The 12,171-nt window shown below is 34.8% G+C and overlaps 1 protein-coding gene across 4 annotated transcripts in view; it reads left to right on the top strand.

The window, feature by feature from the left end:
• Positions 1-12,171, top strand: part of LOC127856467 (cilia- and flagella-associated protein 221-like) — a 36,143-nt gene that overhangs the window by 16,794 nt on the left and 7,178 nt on the right. For 2 of the 4 annotated variants that reach the window (XM_052392682.1, XM_052392681.1), the window contains exons 9-17: positions 159-208; positions 1,470-1,622; positions 2,408-2,596; positions 4,790-4,886; positions 6,425-6,454; positions 8,003-8,214; positions 9,339-9,446; positions 9,907-10,110; positions 10,756-10,908. In XM_052392682.1, coding sequence (XP_052248642.1) covers positions 159-208; positions 1,470-1,622; positions 2,408-2,596; positions 4,790-4,886; positions 6,425-6,454; positions 8,003-8,214; positions 9,339-9,446; positions 9,907-10,110; positions 10,756-10,908 — 1,196 coding nt within the window. The remainder of the gene's footprint in view (positions 1-158; positions 209-1,469; positions 1,623-2,407; positions 2,597-4,789; positions 4,887-6,424; positions 6,455-8,002; positions 8,215-9,338; positions 9,447-9,906; positions 10,111-10,755; positions 10,909-12,171) is intronic. The other 2 variants (XM_052392684.1, XM_052392683.1) reach the window with 1 other exon arrangement.

Here is a 12,171-nt window from a genome sequence, read left to right as displayed (position 1 = left end):
TGAGGCTTAATTTTAAAACTTACAAGTAACCTTTTTGGCATGGTTCAGTAATTTAACATGAAATTGAAGGTTGATAATTTAATAATTGTTCATAATAATATTTGCCTTACTTCATTACATGAAAACCAGTTTTAATACTAGTTGCTTGTATTTTTCAGTGGTTGTTACAAAAGATTCGAAACCAAAAGTTGCAACAAGACAGATGAAGGTAAACCATGAGTCTCTGTGCAGGGTGTATGTCAATTAATCAAATTAAAAAACTTCATTTCATTCTGTATACATGCCCTTATCACAAAATAACTAAACTATAATAATACCATTTGTCGTATGTCACCCGTGCAAGTTTCACTGTTTGTTGTATTTGTATGTATTTTGATGTCTTGTCTTTATACATAGTCTGCTTAATTAAGTTAACGCTTTTTTAAGCCCTCGGCATATGCCAAGAATGATGTAGCGCTTAGCCTGTCAGTTTGTTCTTTAACTTTTTTCCTAACAACTATACAGGGTTTACCAAAAATAACACGTATTGTCCATCATTAATTATTTTTCCTACGTGGCTTTGAAACTCTAATGGATGATGTCTGTAAACAAACCCACATCCTCTGGACTTATTCAGAAAGTCCAATATCTATTTGAACCCAAAATAATGTGTTTCCTTAACTGCAAAGGATTGATACTTCAATGGATAAGGTCTATGGATACTATCATACTTCAATGGATAAGGTCTATGGATACTATCATACTTCAATGGATAAGGTCTATGGATACTATCATACTTCAATGGATAAGGTCTATGGACACTATCATACTTCAATTGATACGGTCTATGGACACTATCATACTTCAATGGATAAGGTCTATGGACACTATCATACTTCAATGGATAAGGTCTATGGACACTATCATACTTCAATGGATAAGGTCTATGGACACTATCATACTTCAATGGATAAGGTCTATGGACACTATCATACTTCAATGGATAAGGTCTATGGACACTATCATTCTTCAATGGATAAGGTCTATGGACACTATCAATGCACCCAAATAACCTGACCTCATCTTGACCATGACCTTGACCTTCTTTTGGACTTACAGAGGCTGGAGGTCAGAAGGTCCAAATTCTTGTTGTACCCAAAATGACGTATTTTGTCTAATACATGTATCAATACTGCTTGTTACAAAACTTTAATACTTGTATGGATGTTATCTATGAACACTCTTAACACACCCTCATCACCTGACCTCATTTTGACCTTGGAAATCGGCCTACTTTTGGACTTAAATTTTGGGGGGGGCAATTTATAAATGTACACAATGTTGCCTATGGGTATGTTTTCATTGCATGCAGCATCTTGTTTCACTTATGTGAATGTTCGGTTCCCAAGCCTGCAAAAAAAAGAAAACAATTTAAATGTTTCAAAATTGTTGGTCTATTACCCAGTTCAAACATTGTATATTTTTATCAGGAAGCAAAATTTGAGCATGCAGTAAGACAGAATGTGTACGAAGAGCGACAGAATCAGCTGCGATGGCAGTCCAAACTGGGCGACGAACAGATGACAACAGAGCAACGAGCAAAAGTCTTGTCAGAGAGGAACAAGTCATGGAATATTTATAAGGTACCATATCCTTGTTGCTGTGTAGAAAAAGGGATTAGCTCTCAAGGTTATTGTACCCTACCAGTGAAACCAGAGGGGACTTATGGTTTGCGCTCTGTCTGTCAATCTGTCCGTCACACTTTTCTGGATCCTGCGATAACTTTAAAAGTTCGTCATATTTTTTCATGAAACTTGAAATATGGATAGATGGCAATATGGAGATTATGCACGTCTTTTCATTTTGTTCCTACATCAATAATTATGGTTGTTATGTCAACAAATGTAAAAAATTAAAAAAATCTGACAATGGTGGAGTGTCACCAGTAGGGGACCATATTGCTTGGCAATCTCTTGTTTAATGTTGTCATGTGAATGTTCTTTTGTTTACAAAGGATTAATGGCACCATAATGTGTATTATGAAATGGTTCTTCTGTTCAGCATGACTTTTTTTAACAATGTTAATTATCCATCCATATGTGTGTGTGTGTGTTGTGCATGAGTGCTATTCTTTTTGCAATTATCCCTGCAATTTTTATGCTATTTTTGTCAAATTTTTACAGAATAATTGTGTTCAAATGCTACAGCCCATATTGTCAAGGTTTCACAATTGTGTTTATTGTAAGGAGTTATTTTTGAAAATTATATGTAAAATGCTCTGTGCACAATGCCTGCTATATAATGCATGCCATTTAAAAAAATCAGAATAATTATCTGTAGGTGCTGTTGGGAATATTTTTAAGGTAGCAATGGATACATCTCCTACACGCATTTTGCAATATTGAAATATCTCCCACATATTTTTCAGTACAAGCGGTGTGGGGAGCCAATAGAAGATGAGGAATACGTGCGACAGTGTACGCATTGTACATTCAAACGCACGCTGCGTGACAAAAACTGCCTCGGGGCTGAAGATGCGCAGTTTGACAAATATACGAACGATATGTGGCATGTGCGGCATAAGAACCTGAGCAGATTTGCTCAAGCTGCAAGAAAGGTATGGAACTGCATCAAAACATGGTTTTGCAAGGTTCTCTCCAACATTTGCAAAATAAGCTTACAGTGTTTAAAACAAAAACATTCCCTAAAAAAAAGTTCAATTCAATGTCTGCCTGTTCTAATCACACACACAACTAGACAATCCCCAGAAAAAGATGGATTTTAGTTTTGAATGGTAAATTGGTAAAGAGTTGAAAACCTTGTTTATTTGTATGGTCACAATTCTTGTTATTGTTATGTACGTTTTCACTTTTTAGTTTTACATATACTTTATAACTAAATTGTACTACAGAAAATCAACTTCAAATAGGCCTTTGTGGTTATTAGTCCCCTACTGGTTTCACCGGAGAGGACTTATGGTTTTGTCTCCGTCTGTCCGTCACACTTTTCTGGATCCTGCGATAACTTTTAAAGTTCTGAATATTTTTCATGAAACTTGGAAAATGGATAGATGGCAATATGGACATTATGCACATCATTTCATTTTGTTCCTATGTCATAAATTGTGGTTGCTATGGCAACAAATAGACTAGAAATAGTGCTAAAAATGGTTTTTTTCTGGATCCTGTGATAACTTTTAAAGTTCTGAATATTTTTCATGAAACTTGGAAAATGGATAGATGGCAATATGGACATTATGCACATCATTTCATTTTGTTCCTATGTCATAAATTGTGGTTGCTATGGCAACAAATAGACTAGAAATAGTGCTAAAAATGGTGTTTTTTTCTGGATCCTGCGATAACTTTTAAAGTTCTTAATATTTTTTCATGAAACTTGGAACATGGATAGATGGCAATGCGGACATTATGCACGTCATTTCATTTTGTTCCTACGTCAAAAATTGTGGTTGCTATGGCAACAAATAGACTAGAAATAGTGCTGATAATGGTGTTTATTCTGGATCCTTCGATAACTTTAAAAGTTCTGAATACTCTTTCATGAAACTTGCAACATGGATAGACGGCAATATGGACATTATGTACGTCATTTTATTTTCTTCCTACGTCAAAAATTGTGGTTGCTATGGCAACAAATAGACTAGAAATAGTGCTGAAAATGGTGTTTTTTTCTGGATCCTGCGATAAATTTTAAAGTTCTGAATATTTTTTCATGAAACTTGGAAAATGGATAGATGGCAATATGGACATTATGCACATCATTTCATTTTGTTCCTATGTCATAAATTGTGGTTGCTATGGCAACAAATAGACTAGAAATAGTGCTGAAAATGGTGTTTTTTTCTGGATCCTGCGATAACTTTTAAAGTTCTTAATATTTTTTCATGAAACTTGGAACATGGATAGATGGCAATGCGGACATTATGCACGTCATTTCATTTTGTTCCTACGTCAAAAATTGTGGTTGCTATGGCAACAAATAGACTAGAAATATTGCTGATAATGGTGTTTTTTCTGGATCCTTAGATAACTTTAAAAGTTCTGATTACTTTTTCATGAAACTTGCAACATGGATAGACGGCAATATGGACATTATGTACGTCATTTCATTTTGTTCCTACGTCAAAAATTGTGGTTGCTATGGTAACAAATAGACTAGAAATAGTGCTGTAAATGGTGTTTTTTTCTGGATCCTGCGATAACTTTAAAAGTTCTTAATATTTTTTCATGAAACTTGCAACGTGAATAGATGGCAATATGGACATTATGCACGTCATTTCATTTTGTTCCTATGTCAAAAATTGTGGTTGCTATGGCAGCAAATAGACTAGAAATAGTGCTGAAAATGGTGTTTTTTCTGGATCCTGCGCTAACTTTAAAAGTTCCTAATATTTTTTCATGAAACTTGGAACAAGGATAGATAGCAATATGGACATTATGCACGTCATTTCATTTTGTTCCTATGTCAAAAATTGTGGTTGCTATGGAAACAAAAAATAATAATTCTGAAAATGGTGAAATTTCTGACAATGGTGGAGCCGTAAGGGGACTTTTATTGCTTGGCAATAGTCTTGTTATATTATGTGACTGACAGAAAAATTTATATTTTACTATCAAAGCAGAAAAATAGTCCAACAGTGCTCTTTCGTGGACATCTTTTGTCAAAGAATGCATGTATATGAAATCAAAATTTGAATGACAGTTTGTTCTTATATTAAATCCATTACAAAAAGTAAGATGCCATTCAGAAATAGTTAGAACTAGTTTTAAAATCTTCTTTGTTTCTGAAGGTGATCATCCGTAGGCGTGCTGAAGATAAATTGCAGGGTTTGAAAAAAATGGTGGACGAGTGGAAGCAGAAACAAGTAGCTTCTGAATCTCTCACAGGTATTTTTGTTGGTTGATTATACGAAGTGCGTTCTGGCAAAACTGAGCTTCATGCATGAGTAGTTCACACGTTATGCTTTTATGGTATTTCTTGTGAAAAGGACGTCGCCTCTGAGTGAAAATCCAGTTTAGATGTAAAGTGATGTCCCAGATTGCTTTAAGCCTTTTGCGCAAGCTTATCTGGGAAATACTTTATGCACAAGCCAAGTTTTCCCAGACTGGCATTTATAATACGTTACTATTACTATGCTAAAATTTGTGTGTTTTACACGTTTGAAGCTTTCATATTTCGGGTGTGTATTTCGCAATCAACTCTGATTTGTTTTGTTGATTGGGTCAAACGTATTGAAATAACCAATTTAAATGAAATATGTTCACTCTTCTATTCTGCTTTTGAATGTGTGTTATGTTAAATAGGTCAAACCTATCTATTAAATATCAATTTTTATACGCCCGTTTTAAAAAAACGGGACGTATTATACTTTCACTTTAGCGGCGGGCGGGCAGGTGGTCGGGCGAGTTGACGGCTTTCACAGCAGTTTCCGCTCTTTAATTCAAATAGTTTTTATCCGATCTTCACCAAACTTGGTCAGAAGTTGTATCTAGACAATATCTAGGTCAAGTTTGAATATGGGTCATGCTGGGTCAAAAACTAGATCACAGGGTCATTTCAAGCATTTAGCATGGTGTCCGCTCTCTAATTGAAGTAGTTTTCATCAGATCTTCACCAACTTTGGTCAGATGTTGTGTCTAGATGATATGTAGGTCAAGTTCAAATATGGGTCATGGTAAAGTTATCATGTTGTCAAAAGCCTTATAACGGGCATATCTTGTGACAGTTTGGCACTCTTGTTAAATTATGCAAAGTGAAATTCTTTGACAAGCAAATTACTGTTTACAATTCTAAAGGTGATATAATTGTATAATGTCCCATAATGGTCCTTAAGCACAAATATAGATCATTGATATAAAATATATGTCAGTTTATCAGGTTTTATGCCAAGGTCAGGTTTGTGTCCATTTCAAGAAATTACTGCGATCAGTGATTATCCACAAATAGTTTGGCATTTATCCATTTTTGCTAAGTCTTTTGATTTTGGACATCCTTTGTGTACATATGCAAAAACAATATTATAAAAGTGCCTTTCAAGCAGTACATGTTAGCTTACAAACTTAAACATTATATGATTATATAACTTCTCTTCTTAATAATTTTTCTAAAGATTTTTTGCAACTATTTTAACTGATGTTTTTGCTGTGTTCCTCAGTATTTCGTGTTACAACAAAATGTTTTCTTGATGTACCGGGTTACATAATATTTGATGAAACAAATAATCTTGTGGTCATTGGAGAAAGATATTGCAATAAAAGCAACTATACATAAAGACAATTAAGGTACTACTGTCTTTTCCACCTCAATGTGTTAAGTATATCAGGGTGCATAAACTGCCTTAGAAATATCCTGGTACATTCCATGAAAATACAAGAATGCTGTTTAAGGAATTTATTGTAATTTTTTTTTGGTGTGTGCTTGTTAGATTTTGTCGACCGTATCACTGAAGTGACAGGTAGGTAGAAAAATCCTATACACTACCCCTGCTTACAGTACATATGTATATCTCAATGCATGATTATCAGGTTGATTTTCTATATTGCATCAGTATATTAGCTGTATATCATACATGCTTATCTCCTTTTCCCATCTGCTTGTTATAAAAGTGCTAAAAAGCTACGCCAACTCAAGATAACAAGACATGTAGAACCTCAGTGCAGCTTCTAGTCACTTATATATGTACCCTATAAAGTCAGTCCTTAATAGAAAATGTAGCCTTTACAATTTAGTTTAACGTACTTTGCTAAGTTAAGAATTTTGTTTTGTAAGTATTTTTTAATGTATTGAGTCTAAACACGATAGGTTAATTTGTACTAACTTGCAGATCTCAAGATATTTTTTATTGTGTGTTTTTTTAAGATCGGCTGTTTTTGGAGAAAATCCGAGGTATTGTCATAGCCAGCTTGTCGTGTCCTAGTCCGTTGTCGTCCGCTAAAACCTTAACATTTTGTTAAGGTTTTGAACATTGCTTCGAAAATAAAAGTGCTTCCACCTACAACATTGAAACTTCATATGCAGCTGCACCTTGATGAGTTCTACACATCACACCCATTTTTTGGTCACTAGGTCAAAGATCAAGGTCACTGTGACCTCTAAAAATTCAAAAAATTTAAATCTAAAACCTTAACATTTTGTTAAGGTTTTGAACATTTGCTTTTAAAATAAAAGTGCTTCCACCTACAACATTGAAACTTCATATGTAGCTGCACCTTGAAGAGTTCTACACACCACACCCATTTTGGGGTCACTAGGTCAAAGGTCAAGGTCACTGTGACCTCTAAAAATTCAACAAATTTAAATCTAAAACCTTAACATTTTGAACATTTGCTTTTAAAATAAAAGTGCTTCCACCTACAACATTGAAACTTCATATGTAGCTGCACCTTGATGAGTTCTACACACCACACCCATTTTGGGGTCACTAGGTCAAAGGTCAAGGTCGCTGTGACCTCTAAAAAAAAATATTCTGGGAAGCTTTCATTTATTCAAAACTGCACCTGCAACCGAGCGTGGCACCCGTTATGCGTTGCTCTTGTTTAATCAAATATGATTCTTGGGAGCTTTTTGATTGCAACCTTTTTGGCTAATATGTATCCTTACTGTGCTTTAATGTTTTTAAACAATGATAATTTATTCACTATTATATACAGTGTCATTTCCTTGCATTGATAATAACATTATGTAGAAATGAGTCTCTGCAGTCTCATGTCTATTGGCACAATACATGACACTATGTAATCACCCAGTTTTAGCATTAATTTATTATTATATAATTCATAATTAACATATTTAACATTCATGTAGTTTGTTAGTTCACCACAGATTATTGGTAAAAAATGGGATGGTTATTTTTTTTTAAAGATAATCATTGAAACAAATTGCTTATAATGAATATTTTATATTAAATAATTGTCAATTAATACTTGTGACAATACCTGTTACTGGTAAAATTCTGTAAATTCAGCTTATACTCTTTCTCTTCCACTTCTAAACCAATCCACAGCCGAACAAAAGGATAAAATCTCTGAAGATCAGAAGAAAGAACTCAAGCCTGTACGCCTCGAGCTTAGCGCTGACAAAATCAAACGTCTCCAGTTCCCGACTTACGTTCCACCGAATGTCAAAGACGACATGGCCCCGGATGCCCTGGGCTCAGTCCCATTTAAACCCACTGAGGTTGTTGTGAAGAGGAAGGTGCCCTACTTTGCCCTAAAGGTAACTGTACACAGCTTGTTTAATGGTCAAAAAGTCACAGAGCTTTCTGGGCCTGTGTTCTCAAAGATTTTTGGGCCTGTATTCATAAAGGTATTTAGGTCAGATATTCACAACGCTTTTTTGGACCTGTGTTCTCAAAACATTTCTGGGCCTGCATTCTCAAAGATTTTCTGGGTCCGTATTCTCAAAGAATTATTGGGCCTGTACTCACATAGCTTTTCTGAGCCTGTATTGTCAAAGATTTTCTGGGCCTGTATTGTCAAAGATTTTCTGGGCCTGTATTCATGAAGCCTTCCTGGGCCTGTATTGTCAAAGATTTTCTGGGCCTGTATTCATGAAGCCTTCCTGGGCCTGTATTCTCAAAGATTTTCTGGGCCTGTATTCTCAAACCTTTACTTACTCCATAATCATATTGATATTATGTTGTTGTAGTGCATTCATTGCTTACATATAATATATATATATATATATATATATATATATATATATATATATATATATATATATATATATTATAGATGTACACCTTGGTACATATATTACTTGTTTCAAATGTTTAAAACCATTGGTTCAAATTTTATTTTTTAAATGTGTGCTTGATTGTTATACAAATGATATTGCTACATTAATTTTAAGATAATTTAAACTGAGGAAGTAAGAGACTAAAATAGTTTATCATTTAGAATTTGAAAAGGTAAAGACCAGGTGGCATTTCACTTTGTATGTTCTGGTGAGTGTGAAGACTGGCAATCACTTGCTGCACAAACCGTAGGCGCATGTTTGATACCTGTATAAACCCTAAACCACATCAACATTCAAGCATTACACATTGTTATAGAGACTTAAGCAAGGCAGTAAAAGATCCAGGGTTGAAGTTTTCTATTTATTTATAATCATACTTATGCTTCGATGTTTCGAAATTTCATTTTTTTGTAAATGTTACAACTGGACTGTTTGTGACCCAGAATTCTCCTCTTAGATATATCTAAAGAGCAAAAGCAATTCACAGCATATCATAAAGTTTAAAAAAGAAAAGAAACTAGAGATTCATCTTTGTTCTTGTGTCAGTTCCCCTTTTGCTAATTATTGTAAGTTTACTTGTTTCCCTGCAACTTATGTTTCAGGTGCCACTCCAGTACAAGCTAAATAGTTACAAGGCTGTTGATGTACAAGACTCTGCCAGTGGATATGTACCGCTAAAAATGTCAAAACCACTCCGAACTGGTGCAGAGGTAAGATTTGCAGCCTATGATTATCACAGAGAGTCTTGATGATAGTTGTGTTGAAGAACAGTCAATTTCACAAATTGGCTTTTTAAGAAGATTCTTATTGTAAATAAAATCATCCTCAGTAACTATTGATGTTTTTTAATTTAGTGCTTTCTTACATCATACAAAGATAAAAAGAGTGATTGATAAATTTGTAAATGTGCATTTAGGTTGGAAAGTATTTATGGTAATTATCATTAATTACCAATGCCCAAATAATTGTGCTGGTATTGGTTTAACAATTAAAGATTTAAACACCTTATTACACATGGCATACATTTTAATTGTCAGGAAATATCTTGTTTTCTTATCATTTCAAGTAATTTTAAATGTATTTTCACGACTCATAAATTGTTCACTAGTCAAAAGGAAGGACCAAATAATTGAATTTCCTAATTATCAACTGTGTATATTTTGTTCTTAGGATGAAGTCATCATCTTACCCTCACCGGTCTTTGTCAAGGAACGGTCTGCAGTACATGTGGATGCCAGAAAAACCAGTATGGTCCTGCTTAAAGAAGGGGCCTCCACTCTGCAAGAGGCCAAACCAATCCAGGCCCCAGTTATATCCCTTACACCACCACAGGCCCTTTTCCAGCCCATGGAGTATCCACCATTGCACATATTTGTAAGATTGTTTGCACCAGTTTTTAAAATATTGCTAATTGACTACTACCACATACCATCAAGTTTTCTATGTTGTTTTCCTTGAATTATAATAAATATTGTCTCGTTTGTGATGACAACATCAACTTGAGACTAAGTTGAAATGGCAAACATACTGGTAACTATTTCAATAGAAGAATAAAGCTCTTATTAAGTTAAGCTCACACACAGTTGAAGGTATTCTAAACTTCTGTCAGAATACCTACATTTCGCACTTGTTTATAAATTTACACTAGTGTTTTGTCTGTCCGTGTTTTTAACAACTCTTTAGTCTTCATTGTTTCCATTACAAAAACTGATAACACAGAGCTTTGATGCTCGGTGGAACATTAAAACATTTACAAAAACAATCCATCTAGTCCTTTTTTGAATGTTTTAGTATTTTTTATAATGGCACATAATCTCTGGCGTTATGGATACGGTGTCCGCCTAGCGATCAGGAGTTCACAAATTCTTTTCCCATGTGAGAGCGTTCCTTCGATGTCCCCCAAAGACACCAAGCACTTTTCTACCAACAGACTGGAGAGCGCTTCAATAAGCCTATGACTTTTGTTGCAATCGAGCTGAAATGATTAGATTTTAAAAAAACGAATTGTGATGGTTTCAGAACCCAGCCCCTGGCCTGCAAGTGTTCCAGGCCCCTGTCCCCTATGCTGAGACAGACCCAGACTTTCACCTGTGTCCCCTGCCTCGCTATACCCGGCGGGACCATGCCACCAACGTTCATGCTGCCACTCAGCGACGATACCTCGATAGGGAGGTGAGATTATACTGAAGGCAATCATTAGAGTTGCGTTCTGAGAAAACTGGGCATAATGCATGTGCGTAAAGTGTCGTCCCAGATTAGCCTGTGCAGTCTGCACCGGCTAATCAGGGACGACACTTTCCGCTTTTATAAAAAAAATTGTTTCAATGAAGTCTCTTCTAAGCAAAAATCCAATTTAGGCGGAAAGTATCGTCCCTGATTAGCCTGTGCAAACGGCACAGGCTAATCTGGGACAACACTACGCACATGCATTATGCCCAGTTTTCTCAGAACACGACTCATTATTTTGTAGGTTTTATTGATACATTATGATGATAAGTTGAGATGGAGGGTACTGGTATCTGTGTTAAAGATTCATGTAAGTAAATTTTTTATATTTAACCAACGTACACACGGCCACTTAAGAGACGATATCAGGATAAAGACATGAGCACATGACCAGTATTCACAAACTAGCTGAGGGAAATCTTATTTGAGTTGTACTCAAGTGATTTTTTTAGATCTAATTTGCTTTTAGAAATCCATTGTTTTCTGCTTTAAAAAAAGATACAATATGAATCTTTTTAGCAATATTAACTTGTTTTTAACATTTTAATGTCAAAAAGCTATAAAATAAAAAAGAAACAACCAGAGACTTAAAGAATTTAAGGAATTTAAAGATTTCTTTAGTTTTACCCGAAGGATCTTTGTGAATACGTGGCCAAGAGCAATTGTTATTTGTAGGAATCGATGATGCAATATTGTTACAGGTTTGGTTGCGCATAATGGTATCTGTGATTGAGATTGATGCAAGTTTTTACATTGATATGATGTTGTTTAGTCTTAACAATTAGTATATTTGATGGTGGGGTTTTTTTTCCGAACAATTATCTACATACTTGATGTTTGTCCCAGACTAAATTTGCCATAAGGTAACACTGTTGAAAACTGTGAATGATGTTTTTCTGCAGATAGTGGTTTCTGTTCTAAGGTTCGAGTCTGATTGAAATTTTGATCTTTTTCTAAATATGTATCCTTATAATTATCAGTGCAATGCACAAATCAAAATGTACCTTATGGAAACAGTTTTCAAGATGTATTAGGGGTCAGGGCATAATAGTATTTGTGTTTGAGTTAGATGAATGACAAATTGCTTTATGGTTCCTGTTTTCTTTTTCATAACAATTATCAGAATATGTCCATTGAAGTGACGCAATCTACTAAGTACATTAAGGTCGTTGTGGTGTAGTGGATATGATGTCCTCCAAGTGTCCGAGA

This window comes from Dreissena polymorpha, chromosome 13 (assembly GCF_020536995.1).
Source record: "Dreissena polymorpha isolate Duluth1 chromosome 13, UMN_Dpol_1.0, whole genome shotgun sequence".
NCBI classification, from domain to species: domain Eukaryota; kingdom Metazoa; phylum Mollusca; class Bivalvia; order Myida; family Dreissenidae; genus Dreissena; species Dreissena polymorpha.
The sequence above is the reverse complement of the archived record's forward strand: the minus strand, read 5'-3'. Positions and strand labels throughout refer to the sequence as shown.